General features: G+C 39.3%; 1 protein-coding gene across 1 annotated transcript in view; it reads left to right on the top strand.

Moving 5' to 3' along the window:
• Nucleotides 1-3,159: 3,159 nt before the first annotated feature.
• Nucleotides 3,160-19,871, top strand: part of LOC127632664 (leucine-rich repeats and immunoglobulin-like domains protein 1) — a 57,430-nt gene continuing 40,718 nt past the window's right edge. The window contains exon 1 of the mRNA XM_052111382.1: nt 3,160-4,348. Within this exon, the coding sequence (XP_051967342.1) occupies nt 4,146-4,348 (203 nt within the window). The 5' untranslated portion in view covers nt 3,160-4,145. The remainder of the gene's footprint in view (nt 4,349-19,871) is intronic.

Below are 19,871 nucleotides of genomic sequence, written 5' to 3'. Positions count from 1 at the left end.
CAAGTCTGAATTTGTGTGCTGATTGAGGACAAATGAAAATGAGGTAGACGTTACCAGGGTAAACACTTCTAGAAGCAAGCTCTTAACACAAATCTGCTGCACCAATGCATGCATTCTATGAGGATGACAACAAGAGATGAGCAATGTGCAATGTTCAAGCGCAGGTCAAGGAGGAGACATCTTTCAGCATGTTCAGTTTTGGTCGGTACGCATTGAGCATTGGGGAATGAAAGGAACTTGGCACAAGTGTGTGAGATTCACTCACTTTATTAAACAAACAACGGTGAGAAATGTGTTAGCGTACACACACAATAAAAAATCTCTACATACTTGTTTGGACACCTGCAGAATGATTGTGCAAAGTTCTGCCACTGGGATTGAGTTAAAGACAGTATTTCTTAGCCAGCAATTCTGGAAAATCGCAGCCATTGTCAAGGTGTTATGCAACTGTAATTGTCTAAAAATCTACAGCTAAATAAAGCCTCAGTTAAAGCAATCTACATTTGGCCCAGTGAATGTGAATCCTTTATTCATGCCTCATCTGAAATTTAGACAGTTCTGTATGGCTGTGTTTTCTCCTTGGGGTTCTTGCATTTTTGAGGATTGGATGAGATGTGCAAATGTCTCTGCATCCTATTAACCAAGGCATTTCCTTGCTAGTGCACACCCTTTAACCAACCAGAGATAGCACGCGTTGGCCTTTTTTCACGCCTCTCCGTTTTATAGTTGACGAATAGCTTGAGCAGATGGGCTCGTTATCTTTGAAGATTCTTTCATGGCCTGCGTGATAAATTGGCCCAGTACTGCAACACACTCAGGCCAACACACATACAAAACCCAATGCACGCAGATGGGACGGCATCCATTCCAACCTTGAAATATCTACCGTTTCAAAACTCTGGTTCAGGCCCATTTGACTTGACTTTCCTCTCTCTTAAAGGGATTGTTCACCCAAAAATGCAAATTATCTCATCATTTACTTGCCCTTATGCCATCCCAGATGTGTATGACTTTCTGTCTTCTGCTGAACACAAACAGAGATTTTTAGAAGAATATTTCAGTTAAATATATTGTTGGTTTCTGAAGACATTAATTTAACCACTTGAGTCATATGGATAATTTTATTCAGCCTTTATGTTCTTTATGGACCTTCTGAGTTCTGGTCACCATTCACTTGCATTGTATGGACCTACAAAGCTGGGGTATTCTTCTTAAAATCTTTGTGTTCTACTGTAGAAAGAAAGTCATACATCTGGGATGGCATGAGGGTGAGTAAATGATGAGAGAATCTGCATTTTTCAATGAACTACTCCTTTAAATTCTACTTCTTTCAGAGAGGCACCAAATCCAATGTCTTTACGTGTTGCACTGTCTATCCGAAGCCATGCATGAGTGTCTTTCATCTTTTTCCAGCTGTGGATGAGCACTGGATGGAGAGTAAGTGAGAGAGAAAGCAAGAAAAAAGAAAGAGCAGGCAAGAAAGTAAAGGAAGTATCATTTCATATGCACATGAGTTTAGTGGCACACATTCTTGTCACTACAACTGATCCAAACAGTGTTTGCTGGAAAGCTCAAGCGCTTTGCTGAAGTAAGTGTTAAGTGTAAAGGGTTCTAGTTGTTGATTGCTATTTTATGTTAATCACATTTAAACATTAAATGTATTGCTGTATTTTTTTTATATTAATAATGCAACATAGCAGTCTTGTTGTTTTTCAAGTGTACTTGTGCTGCTTACCCTTCAAAGCACTATTCTGTGTCTCTTTATGGTCTCTTGAATATTTGTGTGTCACTTACAAGTTATTTGTAAAGCAAATGATTTACTGGTGGCACACTGACAGATAAATCATATGTGAAAACATGCCAACGGCTGTCTCAGAATAGAAGGTCAAAATATCTGAACCAAATTCCATTTAGGTTAAAGAGGATGAAAATATAGGATAACATATAAAAGTCACAAATTCTCACAGGTTACATAAAACAAAGGCATGCAATGTTGTGCTTATAGGAATAGTTCTTCCAAAAATTAAAATTCTCTCATAATTTACTCACCCATACGCCATTCCAGATGAGTATGACTTTCTTTCTTCTACAAAACACAAAGAGAAAAATATCTAAGCTTTTTAGGTCCATACAATGCAAGTGAATGTGACCAAATTTATGAAGCTCCAAAAACATACTTAAAGGTAATCCATAAAACTCTAGTGGTTATTCAATGTCTTCTGAAGGGATTGTATCTGTGTTGGGTGAGAACAGACCAAAATATAAATATTTTTTCATTATAAATCTTGACATCAGCGGTCTCCTTGGTGATCATGATTTCAAGCTCGATTAAACACTCCCTAGCGTCATTTAGTGCTCTGCAGATGCTTCAAGCTCAAGGAAGTGTAATCAAGCCTGAAATCATGACTGTGCCTAGGCACTGCAATGACAAGATGTACAGCAAAAAAGTTACATTTTGGTCTCTTCTCACCCAAAATTTATTAGATCACTTAAGAAGACATTTACATTTTAGCTGCCTTTATGAGCTTTTTGAAGCTTCAAAGTTTTGGCAACCATTAATTTGCATTGTATGGGCCTACAGAGCTGAGATATTCTTAAAAAAAAAAAAATCTTCATTTGTGTTCTGCAGAAAAAAGAAAGTCATACACATCTGGGATGGCATGAGGGTGAGTATTAGCGAATTTTCATTTTTGGGTGAACAATTCCTTTAAGGTAACTTTTTGCTGACGTAGCCTAAGCAGCTTTTAATTAAATGCAATGCATTTTTACTTTTAAACCGTATATAATAGACTTTTTTAATTGCACAACTTGAAAAATATCAAATTAAGGATTACAAATATTGTTGTATAATTTTGCTGTTGGGTTTTCAATCAAAACTTGCCCTACAAAAAGAAATTAAAATAATAATAATAAATTATTAAATAAATAAATAAAACGCAAAGAAGGTCGTCAACTGCTAATTTCCCCCTCCGTCTGCTTGGCATCGTACCGTTTTCTCTCATTATTATATTCAAATATTCAGCACGCAACAGTATCTCTTTAAGAGGCGATGAGAGTGCCGTTTAGCACTCTAGGTGGGAAAGATGGGCGGAGCCAACGCGAGGTGACTGACAGCTGGTCCCTGGCACCTCCAAAATCGTGGTGCCCGAGCGCTCCAAAACAGCCAGTGAGATCCGGAGTTGGGCCGTCCATCATCCTCAGAGAACCAATAGTGAAGCTCAATGAGAAAATCTTTATCACTTCTGTTGTATCCAACGTGGAGCGAAAGAACATTCGGATTAAAAGAAAAGTAAAGTTCAGGAGGGGGAACAGGCAGTGGAAACGGTCAGAAGTGCGAGGTGGAATTGGGAATTATTGGATCGCGGGAGTTTTTTTTTTCGGATCGTGCACGGGATCAGGATACAATCTTCCAGTTTCCTTCCACCGCGCGCAGGACTGCTGGAGAGACTAAACAAGAGCCGCAAAGTTCACAACACTCGGACGGGTTTATTACTGGAACGGTTTCGCATGCGTGTGTTTTCAAAAGCAGTTTATTATTATTGACTAATTGTTCTGAATTAAGTCTGAATTCACTGTTAGAAAACTTTATATAAAATCTGCAGAGAAACGAGAGGCTCAAAGCTTTTTTTTCCCCCAGAGAAAAAGTTAGTTTCTTTCAACGCGTTCATATGGAGTTCATGGACATGATTTACAGTGTTTTTCCTTCTCGTAATAATGAAACGCACTGGAGGAAAACATTACAAGAACTTTAGAAACACCGTTGACGAGTTAAACTACATTTGAACAAGTGGATCTCCATTGCCAAAACAAAGAACGTATCTCCCATGCATACCCCCTTTTCAACATTTAAGGACAACTGCTAGCAACTTGCTTTTAGTTTTGGCTTCTAAACAAGTTTTCTTGTATTGCCTTGTCGTGATTCAACTTTGATTTACTTTCGTGTGACAGCAAGGGAGATACAGTTTTCAAGTCCAGGACTCATGCATTGTCCCCAAACAACGCAGTATAAGTCGATAATACCTTTGTGTAAACACTCAACTTAATGACGGCGAATCACTCGCACTCTGAGAAACTGAATAACCCCAAACTGTCCGTTTGTGGATGAGACAGATCAGTCGTTAAGCGCTGAGACAACTGGATACAAAATGGCGGCGTGGCTGGGACAGATGGGATCACTTTCATATTATGTGTTTTATTGGGTTTTGACGCTGGAACTGTTAATCAATAATGGTTTGAGCTCGGATGCACCGTGTCCTCAAAACTGTACGTGTACGCTAGATACGACCGACTGCAGTCACTTGGACATGACTGATGTTCCTCAAGACTTGCCTAAGAGGACTGTACATTTGTAAGTACATTAAACCGCCCATAACGGCTTATCTCGAGCTGAAACAACTTAATCTTCATTAACTACTATCAACGCTTTTAAAATGTCTTTTAACACCCTTAACCTAAGTCGTCCTGAAAAGAAAGTGATTTAAAGTCACATAATGCCAAATGATATGTGTCTAGTTCATGTCTCGTTATGTTCTCTTATTTAAAATGACTTGAATACTGGCAGAACTGTTTCTAATTGCAAATCATTAAATATTTCTAAGTATCAGTAATTAATAGTCTAAAAAAGTTAAGCCTAGTTGTGGCCTTCTTGGTAATGACATGTCCAAGGTTTGGAAATTCTGACAGAGGGTTGAGAGGCCTGCTGGTATGATACCAGTCAAAGTAATGAAGCAACAATCATAAATACTCAATTGTATAATTACTTGAAGGCCATTGGGCTGTTAAAATGACCTATTATGTTTATTTCCTAGTCTACTATAAATAGGCCTTAGTGTAAAGTTTAACAGACTAGAAACCTTTTTTTTTTTTTTAAGTACTATTTTATTGGCCTATATCTCTGACATGTGTCACCCTTGGTCAAACTGTTCCATAATAACTTCCTAAAGTCTCATAAGTTTTAAAGGCTGGACGTTGGGTAGTTAGGCTATAACTAGTGTACACATTATTGGAAGTGATTAATTTGTTTAGAGAGAAAGGGAAAAAAAATTCAGTGTGAAATAATAAAATGTTATTGACTACATTTTTTTATTTACTAAAAATGTAAATCCAGTATGTACATGTATTTTTAAAAGATGCTATTTCCCTCAGCATTGCCATAAGCAAAATGATAAATCCTGCTAGCCTTTTAAACAGGAGAATAGTGGCAGTGGTTATTTTACTCTTATCTTGCATTGTATGAACACTCAGATATTTCTCAACCCCCCCGCACACACACACATTTTGTACAAAATGTAAAAAGCGGTATTATTACACTTTCTGAAGATTTGATTTCATCAAACCATGCCACGCTTATGGAAGTTTCTATATATCCTTGTTAGGCATTAGGTTGTGTAATGTATCTCCACAGCCTAGGCACAGTCACTAAGTTGTTATCTGTGTTGTCTTTCTATAGCTGCTGAGATCACAGATCATATCATTTTCAAAGGGAATGATTTTACTGCCCAGTATTATCTTTAACACCTTAACCATGTTTCATCTCTGCGAAGATACTGTCTTGTCTGTAGATTTCACAAAGGCAGCTCACTTGCTAGTCATAGGGAGGTTTGAAAGATGGTTATCATAAACAAGTTTCAACACAGAAGTGTTAACTGGAGTCATGAGTCATCTGCATTGCGTTTTATATTATCCGATGTGTCAGATTGTAGTCGAAGATGTTGTAATGTTATATGTGCGTTGGTGTATGACACAAATACAACCACATATAAAAATGTTTATCTGAAATCTTGGCTGTAACAAATGGGTGTTTTGTTGGTAAATAATCATTCTTTGTCCGATAGGACTGTGCAACATTCATTAAACATGATATCAGTCTGTAAACAGGAAAGATTGTGCAGGTAGCTTTGATGATGTTCCGCCTTACCTACTGCTGAGTAATTTGACCTGGTCTTGCTGAGTGCTTTAGTTTGTGGCCCTTAGATAAATCTGTAGAATGCATGACGTGTGTTAAGTTTTTGGATCTGACTGTACCTGAAGGTATAGTCTGAAAGTAATGTTTCATGAGATGTAGGCAATTCATATTCATTTTTACAGCTTTACTCAGTTGTTTTGACATGCCACGTACCCTACGATTACAGGGAACATGGGCCATTTTTATCACAGATTAAGCTCACAATTCATTAATAAGTGCCAATGAATAATTCCTTTACACTCCTTTCTAAACAACCAAATTTTTAAACCTATATTTGAAGTGGCTTACCTTGTTTCAAACCAGTAGATCAGGCGGATAATAACTTTGACAAAACGGCAGTGTTTGTGTTGGTAGGCCACAGCCTACGAGGTGGTACACTTTTCCTCTTGGCGTGCCTTATATGCAGTCATTAAGGTCTAACTATTTTTAAAATATTTACATTGAGGTGGCATTTTGACAATACATTTTGTTAAATAAGCTTGCGATGTCCTCAATCTCTACAACTATCCCTATTCATTTTCTGTGTCCTTTGTACACATCTTTGTTAATTCATATGGACTCAAGATGCTTATGATATCCAGACTCAAGTTCTTCTGGAGTCACAAAAGACAACGTCAAACCACACTGCAGCATTTTCATGAACTGAAAGGCATTAGTTCAATTATCTTATTGTTCCTTTATCATATGCTGTTGTCTTGACAGAGTCTGCATTTTAAGGCCATAGGACCTAGTTTTTGAGTTGCCCATCAGCAATATATCAATCAAAATCAGAAAAAGCTTTTGTAGGAAAAACCAGTGGATATGGCCTTGGTATAAAAATCTGTCTTAAAAAGTCTTAAAACCTTCCAGTTGTCCAAATACTTTCCAATACTTTTTAATAGGTCCCCCATGGCTCGCAGAGACCATGATGGCAATAGTAGGAAACAGCAAGGTGTTGGCATCGCCAGCTTGCACATGGCCGTGTGTGCGGTTAGCTCTGAGATTTGGGCCTCATGACTCCATTAAGATAAAGAGAAATGGAGAGGGTTGTAGATTGTGGTATATAGGGTTATACAAGGAGATAATGTGTCGGGGTTAACCTGAGAGCGGAGGAGGTGGTTGAATTAATAGATGAATGTTAGGGCTGTCACGATTACTCGATTTACAAAAAATTCCTCGATTACATAATTGCTGAATCGACATCAAAATTAAGGTGGAAAGTGATGCAGTTCACGGACAAGTGTGCGAACACATAACGACAAAAGGCGTCAGCTATGTGACAGCGCTTCACTTTAGATTTAAAAATTAATGCAGGACCTGAAAAAGCATAACATCCCTTCAGAAATGCAACATAATTCAAACAGATGATATCCAGTTTCCACAGACCTGCTGGACACACGCGATAAGCTCATCTGCATGCGATTTGTGGTGCTGCAAGTCCAGATGTGCGAGAGAAGGGGATCCATTCGTTTCCACGTGGGGCAAGTTGAAATCATTGGAATACATTCTGAACCCATTTATCTACACAATTGTTTGCAATATAGTCTTTAATGAAGCAAGATAAAATAATGCAATAAAAAACACGTCCGTCGGACTTGCAAAAAGTTACACACGCATTGACGGATGCACAAACACTTTCTGCTCTATGACTGAATCCATATGATAAGGTTTTTTCTGCACATTATAATTTGTGTTCCATTCTGTGTACATTCATTAGGCTACCATTTAACTGTAAATAGATTTCATGATGATTAAGTTTGTAGTAGTTCGCAATGCCCCACTTCCACAAAATATTTAATAGTTTATGGCCATTATCATAGATAAAACTCAGTGTGGGAATCCAGAGAACGTTATTTACTGAATAAAGCCACAGCTCTGTATGCTGTTAGTCAAAGCTCATCATGAGACGTTAAAGACACGCAGCTGCACATCTCGTGCCCCCGCAGACACATTATAAAACTTTAGCTTACCTGAAGGAGAAATGAGTAGAAACATGTATCTCTCAATGTGATTACTGTAAATATCATATTCAGTGTTGCATTTACAGTAAATGGAGAAAAAAAAGTATAAAAAAAAACCAAGCAAATAAAATAGATTTTTCATCACCATAAAATGTTTAACCATGAATGGAATTCATCCTCGGTAAACAAGATTGGTAAGCAGACATTGTTTCTGAAAAGATCAAATATTGTATTTTCATGGTCTGTTTTCTCATATTTGAGTTCTAAACTGAAATGTCCAGATCGTGCTGAACTAGTTAAAGAAAAGTAGATCTTGCATTGACTGTTAATTATACAGAAAATCATACATTTTACATAAAAAATATATATTTTTACAAAATGTAACCATAAAACTACATGTATTGTCTTTTTAAATATATATATATATATATATATATATGTATATATAAAACGATCTACCCATTAACCTTTTTTTACCATTAAAATTACGGATTTTTTTTTTACAGTGTAGTGTGCAACAAAATTTAGGCTAATCAACGCATTTTAGCCAAACGTGACTTCACCTTGACAACTTTATGCAATTTTAGTTATTAAATAATTATTGAAATTTCTTTAATAATAGTCGGAATAATTGTTATGCTTTACTGGTGCATTCTAAATTGAAGCTGGCTGAAAAAGTCTTCTGAATTCCTATTGAATTAAATTATTTATTTCCCTTTAAACATTTTTCCTGTACTTGATATCCATCTGAACTAATGAAAACTACCAATTTATCGCTACAAATGAAAAATACTGGTTTTGATTATAGTAATTTATCAAAGTCCAGGCTTACCCTTGAGTCCTCACTGTCACCAGTACTGATGGATACGTTTCATATTAAATGGCTGTTTTATTTTGTATAATCATTTAGTGTACTATGAAGTATATTTTTGAGAGTGCACTAGTGTAGAGGAAACAGTTTGGCTCACAAAAATTAGTCACATGAGGTGAGCTTCTCAAAGGAAACTATGGGGTCCTGACACTTTGGTGGCCTTCTTGTTTGTTTTGAAAGCTGAGGGGTAGTTGTTGGTATGCATGTGCAACCTGGGTTGTGTGAGTGTGGTTTTGGTCCCTGCTTTAGGGTTGTAAACAGCCCACCAGACTTTTGGTACGTATTTTTATTTGAGCACTTGAGTGAAGACCAACTTTTTTACAGTCCCTGCCACCTGTTGTGGAGTTGCTGAGCAAATCTGAATGTTAATACTATTATAAAAAACACAACATAGGAGTTATACATATTTTATTCCCAAATTCCTGTTTTCCGTTTTTATTTTTCTGAATTCTGTTTTAAAATGTAACAACTTAAGCATAACAAACTCTTAATTCACATAACTTTAATCAAATGAAAACAGAACAACTACTATTCACTTACCATTGCATTATTTGTATCACATAACATTTCTACATATTCCCACAGCACTATACAAAACACAACTTCAAATTTATTTTTGTCAAATGCAATGCTGCACCAGTATTGCAGTGTGCATGAAAGCATTGATGAAAAGTTGTATTTATTGCAACTGTACTATTGCTTGTGAGATATTACCTAAATATAATGTATTTAGTATTGTTATATAATTTATTATTATTACTACTACATTGACTATTAAATTTTACTGGTCTGTAGTATATTTCTGTCACAATTTCTTCAATTTAATGCATCTATTTAAATTTAACTTGATTCAAATATATATAGAGAGAGAGAGAGAGAGAGAGAGAGAGTCTGCATGTGCTGCACGCTTCACTGTTAATGAGTGCTCTACTCTCTGTCATCTATACACACAAAGCATGCGTGATGCTCATGGTGAGTTGTGGTCAGTGTATTATAGCAGCCGGCTTCACACATTCACTTTGAAGCAATTTTTATTTAATTAAATCACAGTTCTTTGTGGCTTGATTATTTCATTAGGGCAGATCAAATTTTTCATTGTATTATTTGTGCATTCTAAAACAACATCTACAAAAAACAAATCACAATCTAGCTGTGCTATGTTTTATATAAAACGTATGCAAATGCTCAACTGTTTTGCTCCAGGTGTGTGCAGTAACCTGGAGCAAAGTTTGCTTGCATTATCAGATTGTGAGTAAAAGGCCTTGTTTAGCTTGGCCTGCATGGCTCAGAGGTTAATGGCAACTTCTGTTAGTTCAGCTCTTGAGTACGTAGTTTCCATGCATTCAGGGACATTTCTCTCCCTCCTTTGTTTAAGTGTCTACAAAGTGATGGATGACTTATCTGTGAATTCTGTACATCTGGTAAGAGTTTGGAGATCTGGAAAAGACATAAAAAAAAGAGTGAAGGGGAGGGGTGAGAGAATCAGAGAGAAACAGGCCTTATAGTGAACCACCACCCACCCCCCCCAGCACATTTTGTCTGGAGACCAAAATCACAATTCAACATTCTCAGCATTACTGAAGATCTACCTCTCTAACGCCATACTGCACGTGGTTTCTGATAGTTTTATGGCCTTTTACATCTATCTGCAGGCATATAGGTATACATATGTAAATGATTGTGCTTACACATGCTTTTTCTGTATACATTATCTATACTGCCAAACAACAAAAAGGTCCCCCTTGTGTCAGTTCCAAACTCTACCAACGGCCTTGTCAATTGAACATTTTTGCTTTTATTTAAATTAAAAACCTATATGCATTCCAATCTTGTCGGCCACTCATATAGAGTGAATTGAGATAAATTGGGTCTCTTTTATAGAAAATAATGCTACATTTGTATAGGATTGAATCTCATAACCCTTTTTAGTCACTTCAATATGTACGCAGTTTGACCCTGTTGGTGATGCAGTCCCACAAAATAAAATTTCAGACATAATACTCCATATGATGAATGTACTAAAGCTGACTATGACATTTCCGGCTAAACTAGTGGTGCAATTATTCCAGAGTTTTTCTTTCTGCTAAGATAATAAACTGTATTAAGGGCCGGGCTGATGATCACTTGTTCTGTTCACTTTGAAGTTTTCTGGAACAGTCCGTTAAGAGTTAGTCTGTAACTATACAGGACATATTTACACTTCTGTCTAAACTCTGAGGCAGAGGCAGGGTTCTCATTAAACTTTAAAAAATTATCAGTTGGAACAAATGTGTATGTAATCAAGACTACTCCGTGTGAGTGCGCTGGACTCTTGGCTGGCGTCTTCATGGCTTTGGTTCTGGTTCAGCCCACGGTGAAGAGACCTTTTTCTTGTTTGGGTCTAATTTCAGTCTTTTTATACTTTAAAACGTGTCTCATTTTTCTTGGGTTGTTTTCACTTCTTCAATTATTATTTGTCTGTTGACTTATTTTCCGTCATTTAATTTTATTTTCTTCACTCCTACCTTTTAGCGTTCACTTCATGATTATCTTTATCTCATTGTGATCTTAACTCTAGATCTGATAGTCTTGCTCCCTATTTTTGTGTTTTGTTTGGACTGTCTGCAAAAAGCTCCTGGCTTCACTATCAGTGGTGTTACTGGGCTGTAAATGGTCTTTATGGCAGGAAGAGAGAGAGAGGAGCACAAGCTGTGTGGCTTTAGCGAAGCAAGTGTCTGTCCTTCTGGTATCTCGCTCTCTTTCTCGTTCAGAGCTGTGACTGAAAGTTATTCTTTGACTATTTTATGGCCCTCTGAAACAGGGTACATTAAAGACACTACTGTATTCCAGTTGCATCATAAAGCTCTATCATTGACAGTATTTCACACTTCCAAAGAACGAAGTTGACACTCCGCTTATCAGTGATAAAGATAGCTTGATAAAGGTAATCTCTTCACCATTCTATTCATGATGTGGTTCTTGAGGAAGATTCTGACAGTGTCTTTTGCTTTTAAGAAGATAATTCAAACATTGTTATTATTTTGTATGCCTTACTACGAGCCAGCATATGTGAGATATGTTTGGTGTCAACAAATCAAATTCTTCTTGCTGATTAAACTCGTAGCAATGAGCAATGGTCATTGAATTCAATTAAATTAAATGAACAAATTAAAACCTAATATCTTGAAAAGGATTATCATGCTGGCGTAAAAACAAAAGCCTCCCAGTTCAGTCTATTATTGGCTATCATTGGTCATTTCCTAAATGACTTTGACCACTGTTAGGTGTGAATGTTCTCTCAGCCCCTTTTCCTGACATAGGAAACTGTTGGCCATTTACCTTGAGGTTTAATAAAAAAGAGAGAGGAAAAAAAATATCAGTGGTTGTTAGAGTTTGAGTTGGATTTACTTGCCTGTAATGCTATTAGGTTTGAAGTCATTATTGTCTACATGGCTATAAAATGGTTGAATAGAATGTAGACAGTGTTTTTAGCCTAGGTGTGTAGGCTTGTAAGCATGGAAGTGACACGATGTGTGGGTAAACATTTTTCAAGCTGATATGAGAGCAGTTGCCTGATTGTGCTAATTCAGTCTGGGAATCTAGTATGTGATTGAATAATTACGGCAGATAGATTTAAGTAAATTTAAGGTCAGAAGATGACTGGAAAAATATGTGGCTATCATCTCCCTTTAAATGGAATTTCAACTGGACTCAAGATGGCGCCGAGTATGGCTGCTGCGTTGCGAGCTCCGTTACAACACTGCGGTTTATTGTTTGTTTTGTTTACAGTTCTTTGTTTTTTTGTCTTGGATGTTGTCTGCCTTATTGTTTACGACAGACAAACGCTTTTGGACATTAGTTCTACAATCACACATCGAAAACCGGACTTCAAATTCCTTAATGCCGACCCGCTGTTTACAAACACGCCGGCGGAGCCCTTTGTCTGTGCTGCTCGGCCGCGGAAACGCAGAAGGAAAAGAGGAAAACGAGCCGGCGTTCTCATCAGAGTAAGACGTCGTGCAAATCGACCCCCGCTACCCAGTATACTACTGGCAAATGTTCAGTCTCTGGACAACAAACTCTGCGAGCTGAGAGCGCGGATCTCTTTCCAACGAGAGACGAGGGACTGCTGCGTTATGTGCCTTACAGAAACCTGGCTGTCTACGGAGATTCCAGACTCGGCCATCGAAATCACGGGCTTTTCCGTGCACCGAGCGGACAGAGCGAAAGACCTCTCTGGTAAAAGCAGAGGTGGTGGTGTATGTTTTATGATCAACAAATCATGGTGTGATCAGAGGAACGTACATTTCATCAAGTCTTTTTGCTCTCCTGATCTGGAATATCTCATGCTTCTGTGTCGACCATTCTGGCTGCCGAGGGAATTCACAGCGGTTATCATCACAGCTGTGTACATCCCCCGCAAGCCGACACAGACCGGGCACTCAGGGAACTGTATGGGTGTATAAGTGAGCAGGAAACCGCGCACCCTGAGGCTGCGTTCATTGTTGCCGGGGACTTTAACAAAGCCAACTTCAAAGCAATCGCCCCAAAATACCACCAACACATAAAGTTCAACACACGAGGGGACCGGGTTTTGGATCATTGTTACTCTCCCTTCCGGAAGGCTACAAATCCCTCCCCGCCCCCATTTGGCAAATCGGACCATTCTTCCGTTCTGCTTCTGCCCGCTTACAGGCAGAAACTGAAACAGGAAGCACCCACCCTCAGAACGATCCAGTGCTGGTCGGACCAATCAGACTCTGCGCTACAAGACTGTTTTGATCACGCGGACTGGGAGATGTTCCGGTCCGCCTCTGATGACGACATCGAGGTTTACGCTGACAGCGTAACGTGTTTCATCAGGAAGTGCGTAGAGGACGTTGTTCCGACCAAAACTATACGGATATACCCCAACCAGAAACCATGGGTTAACGGCGATGTTCGCGCGGCACTCACTGCGCGGACCTCCGCTTTTAATTCTCCTAACACGGAGGAGCGTAAACAAGCCAGTTATGCCCTCCGTAACACTATCAGTGCAGCAAAACGCCAGTACAGGCACAAGCTTGAAGGCCAGTTCAACACCACTGACTCTAGAAGTATGTGGCAGGGAATTAACACAATCACGGACTACAAGCGGAATAAAGTCTCCGCCATGAACACCGCTGCATCTCTCCCGGACGAACTTAATACATTTTATGCTCGTTTTGAGGACAGTAACACCGCCCTCGCGGAGAGCGCACTCGCTGCTGACGCTACAGAGGTTGATTCACTCTCCGTCTCTGTTGTGGATGTAACCCGATCATTCCGACGGGTGAACATCCGTAAAGCCGCGGGTCCAGACGGCATTCCGGGCCGCGTCATCAGAGCGTGCGCGAATCAACTGGCTGGTGTTTTTACGGACATTTTCAATCTGTCCCTCTCCCTGTCTGTAGTCCCCACATGCTTCAAAACATCAACCATTGTGCCTGTACCGAAGCAAGCTATAATCACATGCTTAAATGACTGGCGTCCTGTTGCTCTGACCCCCATCATCAGCAAATGCTTCGAGAGGTTAATCAGAGATCACATCTGCTCTGTTCTGCCCCCTCTTTGGACCCATTGCAGTTTGCCTACCGCAACAACCGCTCCACTGATGATGCCATTGCATCTACAATACACACTGCTCTCTCCCACCTGGAAAAAAGGAACACATATGTGAGAATGCTGTTTGTAGACTACAGCTCAGCATTCAACACCATAGTGCCCTCCAAGCTTGATGAGAAACTCCGGGCTCTGGGCTTAAACAGCTCGCTGTGCAGCTGGATCCTGGATTTCCTGTCAGGCAGACGTCAGGTGGTTAGAATGGGCAGCAACACCTCCTCATCACTGACCCTCAACACTGGAGCCCCGCAGGGCTGTGTTCTCAGCCCACTCCTGTATTCCCTGTACACACATGACTGTGTGGCAACACATAGCTCCAATGCCATCATTAAGTTTGCTGACGATACGACGGTGGTAGGTCTGATCACTGACAATGATGAAAGAGCCTACAGAGAGGAGGTGCACACTCTGACACGCTGGTGTCAGGAGCACAACCTCTCCCTCAACGTCAGTAAAACCAAGGAGCTTGTTGTGGACTTCAGGAAGAAAGACGGAGAACACAGCCCCATCACCATCAATGGAGCACCGGTGGAGAGAGTCAGCAGCTTCAAGTTCCTCGGTGTCCACATTACTGAGGAACTCACATGGTCCGTCCACACTGAGGCCGTTGTGAAGAAGGCTCACCAGCGCCTCTTCTTCCTGAGACGGCTGAGGAAGTTTGGAATGAACCACCACATCCTCACACGGTTCTACACCAGCACTGTAGAGAGCATCCTGACTGGCTGCATCACCGCCTGGTACGGCAATAGCACCGCGCACAACTGCAAAGCCCTGCAAAGGGTGGTGCGAACTGCCAGGAACATCATCGGAGGTGAGCTTCCTCCCTCCAGGACATATACACCAGGCGGTGTGTGAAAAAGCTCGGAGGATCATCAGAGACTCCAGCCATCCGAGTCATGGGCTGTTCTCACTGCTACCATCAGGCAGGCGGTATCGCAGCATCAGGACCCGCACCAGCCGACTACATGATAGCTTTTTCCCCCAAGCAATCAGACTGTTGAACTCTTGATCTATCAGGATCAATAATTAGCACTGCACTTTATTAATCTATAATCTCACACTGGACTGTCAACATATTCTCCTCAATACAACTGCTATATATATATATATATACACATATATATTTCATATACTCCCACTTATTGTATTGTATTGTATATTCTGTTCTATATTCTGCATTGTATATAATTATTGTGTTGTGTAAGTATGTGTACATCTGATTTGTAAATTGTTTTGTGTAAGTATGTGTACATTTGATATGTAAATTGTTTTGTGTAAGTATGTTGTTTATTGTAATTGGTATATGTCTCGTCACTGTCATGACTGCTATGTTGCTCGGAACTGCACACAAGAATTTCACCTACTGTTGCACTTGTGTACATGGTAGTGTGACAATAAAGTGATTTGATTTGATTTGATTTGATTTGATTTGAAGTGCACTGACTAGATGTCTCTTAGCAATCCAAGAGTGTGTTTCTGGTTTCCTTTAAAGAGCAACATGCAGGTTGGACACCCCTATATAGCATAGTGTATGTTGATGATAAAACAACTAGATTTTCTGAACTGGAATAATATATATTTAGCCATTAACGATATTTTGAGATAAATTGTGATAAAATAACTTCCGCGTCTATAAAGCACTAACCGGAAGTGACGATGGGCCAGGGAGTCTGGTCAAGTTCAAGCTCAGGTTACAATGGATGCGAATGAAGAAACCGAGTTCTCCGGTGTGGCCGAACATGCCTATGATGGCCCACAGGCCTATAATTATGAGCAAATTAAGAGTTAAAATAATTAAAAGTAAGACTTACTCTGCTAAGTCTTACCTCGTTTTTGTTGCACAGAATGTCTGCTAACGTTAGCACTTTGTCCTCCAGTCCAGCCCGCGCCAAAATCCGGTGTACACTTTGACGGTGGACTTGATTCCATCGAGTGCACCGAGGGAACAGCATCAGTAATCAGCCTCACGTGGTCCTTACTCCGAAATCCCATCCGAGACTCCAACAAATCACCAGGTCGATAATTCTCCGGAGTGAAATGTGCGCCACAAACGACCGAGTGTGTGGTAACAGACGCGGCAGTGAAGTCTGCTCTCTTCACCTGCACAACACGCACTCAAGACCGAAAAGCCTTGTTTTTTCTTGAAGGAAAATGATGGACACGATGTCCTGACAGGCTGGAATTCGTGCAACCAGCACAAACACAATAATTTACCATTATGGCTTCTCTAAAACTTTCTGTCTCTCACTACTGCTCTAACTACATCAACACCCACAATGAGAGCTGACCGCGAGCTCTTTTGTTTGCCTCGCCCTACGTCATATGACGCGTTGATAGCGGGAAAGGCGTATTCCAGAGCCTAGCACATTTTCATCAAAATCTCTACATCAAATGAGATTTCATTAGTAATTTCTAATATGTGTTTTTAAAAGACCTCTGCAGACAATATAAAGTATTAATTCAGTTATAAATTCAACCTGCATGTTGCTCTTTAAGAGTCCATGTGGCCACCAGTAGTCTCTTAGGTAGGTGTTTGTTTAATTCAACTGACCAATGTTTTGTTGGTTTGAATCATGGTGTGCTTTAAACCAAATAGATGAAGGCCAGGTAGAGATGATGGGGCACTTTTGTCTCATCCAAACATTGACTTTTTCTTGGTGGAAAGTTTTTTTCAAGCACTCCTTGTGCAACACTTAGATTCTTTACCACATTTTTTAAGTACCTACGATTATGCAGTCATGTTTATTCAAAGCAGAAAACTGGTTTACACACCTAATTTATGCACAAAATGTTTCTGTTTTTTGTTCTCTTTTCTATTAAAAGGTATGAAATGACGTTCGCAACCCATCTTCCAGAATGTGATGAGAAAAATGTGTAGGGTGGGACTTGATTTTATATATCAGAAATGAATGGGAGCAGTTGGAAAATAACAATAAGTTATTTTACATTGTGATGTAAGATTATGAAGACAAATGTGTTTTTCTTTAGAGTAACGTGCACTGATGAATCGATCAGGAACATGTGTTAAGAGAGTAAATAGGGTAAATAAAATAAAAAAAAATTGGGGTGACCAAGAATAGACATTAGTTTATAAAAGTTTACAGTTGAATTCATATACATTTAAAATTGTATATTGATATTTTTTTTATTATCAGCAATCTCAGATTATTTTTCAGTAATTTTCAGAAGCACACTAAACTGAAATAAGCTTTCCCCTACATTTAAACTTACTAAGAAAACAACCAGTAACTTAAATCAACCTGACTGGAAAACTGGAGCGTTAGTTAAGCCTATCGTTCGGTTTCAACATCCATGTGATTTATGTCCCAAAGTTCAGCCTAGAGGCGTGAAAGTTAGTGTTATCTGATAAGATAAAGAGGCTTTAACAAAGTGGAGTGACTGAGGATAAAACACTGTGATTATATGAACACTTTATTTTCCTTTCTGGTTGGTTAGGAAAAACTTGCTTGTGAATCCAAACACCATGAGATCCACGTCACCTGAAGACTGGAGGCAATCCCGTCTAATGACATCAGATGAATGCTGTGTCTGATTGGTTGATAAGCAGTTAAACATTAATGTTACACCAATAAACCCTGCCCCTCCATTAGCCCCACCCACTAATGGCTGACAGAACTGTTGGCAAACACGATGATTACGTTTACATGGACATCAGAAAGCGGGTTATTGCGAGAAGATGGCGTATTGTGAGAAAGCAGCATTCTTGTTTACATGCACTGTATAAGCAGCATACTCTTTTCTCCCGTATACATGCGGTTCGGTCAGTAAGCAGCTTTCCCCGAAGCAACATCATTTCCCTTAGATGCTTGTTTAATTAACAAACATGGTATCTGAGGAAGACTTCACGATTTTATTCTCTGTTGCTCCACTTTATTTGTTGGAGTTGTTGCTGTGTTTCTTTCTTACCTTTCTATCGTGACCTGCGCTATGGTAGGGTTTCTCTTTACGTAAAACTCCGGGATGTATGAGCGCATATACGTGAACATGAGGGACCATTTATATTTTACAATGGTGTTTAGAAATGGGTATAGTTTATTGTGTGTGCTTTTCCCACTGTGCGTTTTCTTCCTGCCGAGCGCTCATCTAATATCTTCCTCTGAAGCGTGTATTCTATCAGCCAGAATCAAAAACGTTAGGATCAGGATCAAACATTCCTCTCATTTACAAATCATGACGGTCACTCTGTAACAGTCCAAGCAGGTGATCCAAGCTGTTTAAAATGTCAGGAGATTGAAGCTCCTGCTAGATCCGCACGAAAGCGTGAGTGCAACTTCAAGGCTGCGTCTGAAGATGCTGCCTCCGGAGGCTATATATGGAGGTACGATGAAGTTAAGGTGCTTTTCAAACTGTTCGTAGACCAGTTTCCTTAAGAGTTCCATTTATTCAAAAACAGCCATTAACGGTTTAGGCAGCAAGGTAGCAGGTCAGCTGCCTATGTTTTTGGATGCTCCCAAGGTAAAAGTGCTTCATGTGTACTATAAGTAAATGTCTTTTTCACTATGTACTTTATCTACAATTGGTTTGATTTGGTATTGTTTGAGAAAATGTGATTGCTAATGTGGACATGCCATTAATAGTGCTGAACTACTAATGTGTTCCATTAATAATGCTGCACTACTGTGTGTACTGTTATTTCCTTCTTCCTAACATATTAACAATTTCTTCATGTACTAACAAATCTGAAGAAACTGCTATCTACCATTTAAAATACAATATTATATTTCAGATTTTTGTGAAATTGAGTAAATATAGCACTAAATAAGAGTTTATTAGTATGATTATTTTTAGCAATTTTATGTTTGTAATTTACTATATTAAATTGTGTGATATATCGGCATAGTATCGGCCTATCAGCCACCCTGCTCTCTGGATATTGGCTTAGTCCATTAAAAAACCCATATCGGTCGACCACTAGATCTATTATTATGACCTTTAGACCACTGTTTCTGCTTGAAGTACAGTTAGTGTTACTATAGTAAATTCAAGGGTGGTGATGTAGAATTCTGTGCTGAATTCAAATGGTTTCCGCTTCTAGCGTCTTGCTTCTCGCTTCTCACAGAGCTCAAGCTTTAAGATATTTGTGCTTGCACTGCTCTGTCCATTGAGCCGCATCCATCTACCTAGCCATATAGGTGTATTGGCAGAGGCTGTGCCTCCGCCTGTGTATTTGACACTGCTAAACCAGAAAGTGGAAGTGCATCAGTAATATGAGAAAACATGCTTCAACAGACAGCGTAATGTATTATGCTAACACAAAATGTCATCTACATATTGTTTGTCAAAAACATCAGACGGTCAACTTTTGACGGTCGTCCAGCTGATGAAAACACACGCTCAGCTCTGACCGTTGTGCCAGTAATACCCCGGGCTGTTTTAATGCTGGCCCCTCGTCTTGACATTCTTGAGAAAACTCTTCAGGATGAGAAGACTGCATGTGTGTTAATTATCCTGTTAA

This window comes from Xyrauchen texanus, chromosome 39 (assembly GCF_025860055.1).
Source record: "Xyrauchen texanus isolate HMW12.3.18 chromosome 39, RBS_HiC_50CHRs, whole genome shotgun sequence".
Lineage (NCBI taxonomy): Eukaryota > Metazoa > Chordata > Actinopteri > Cypriniformes > Catostomidae > Xyrauchen > Xyrauchen texanus.
This window is presented reverse-complemented; position numbering and strand designations above follow the sequence as displayed.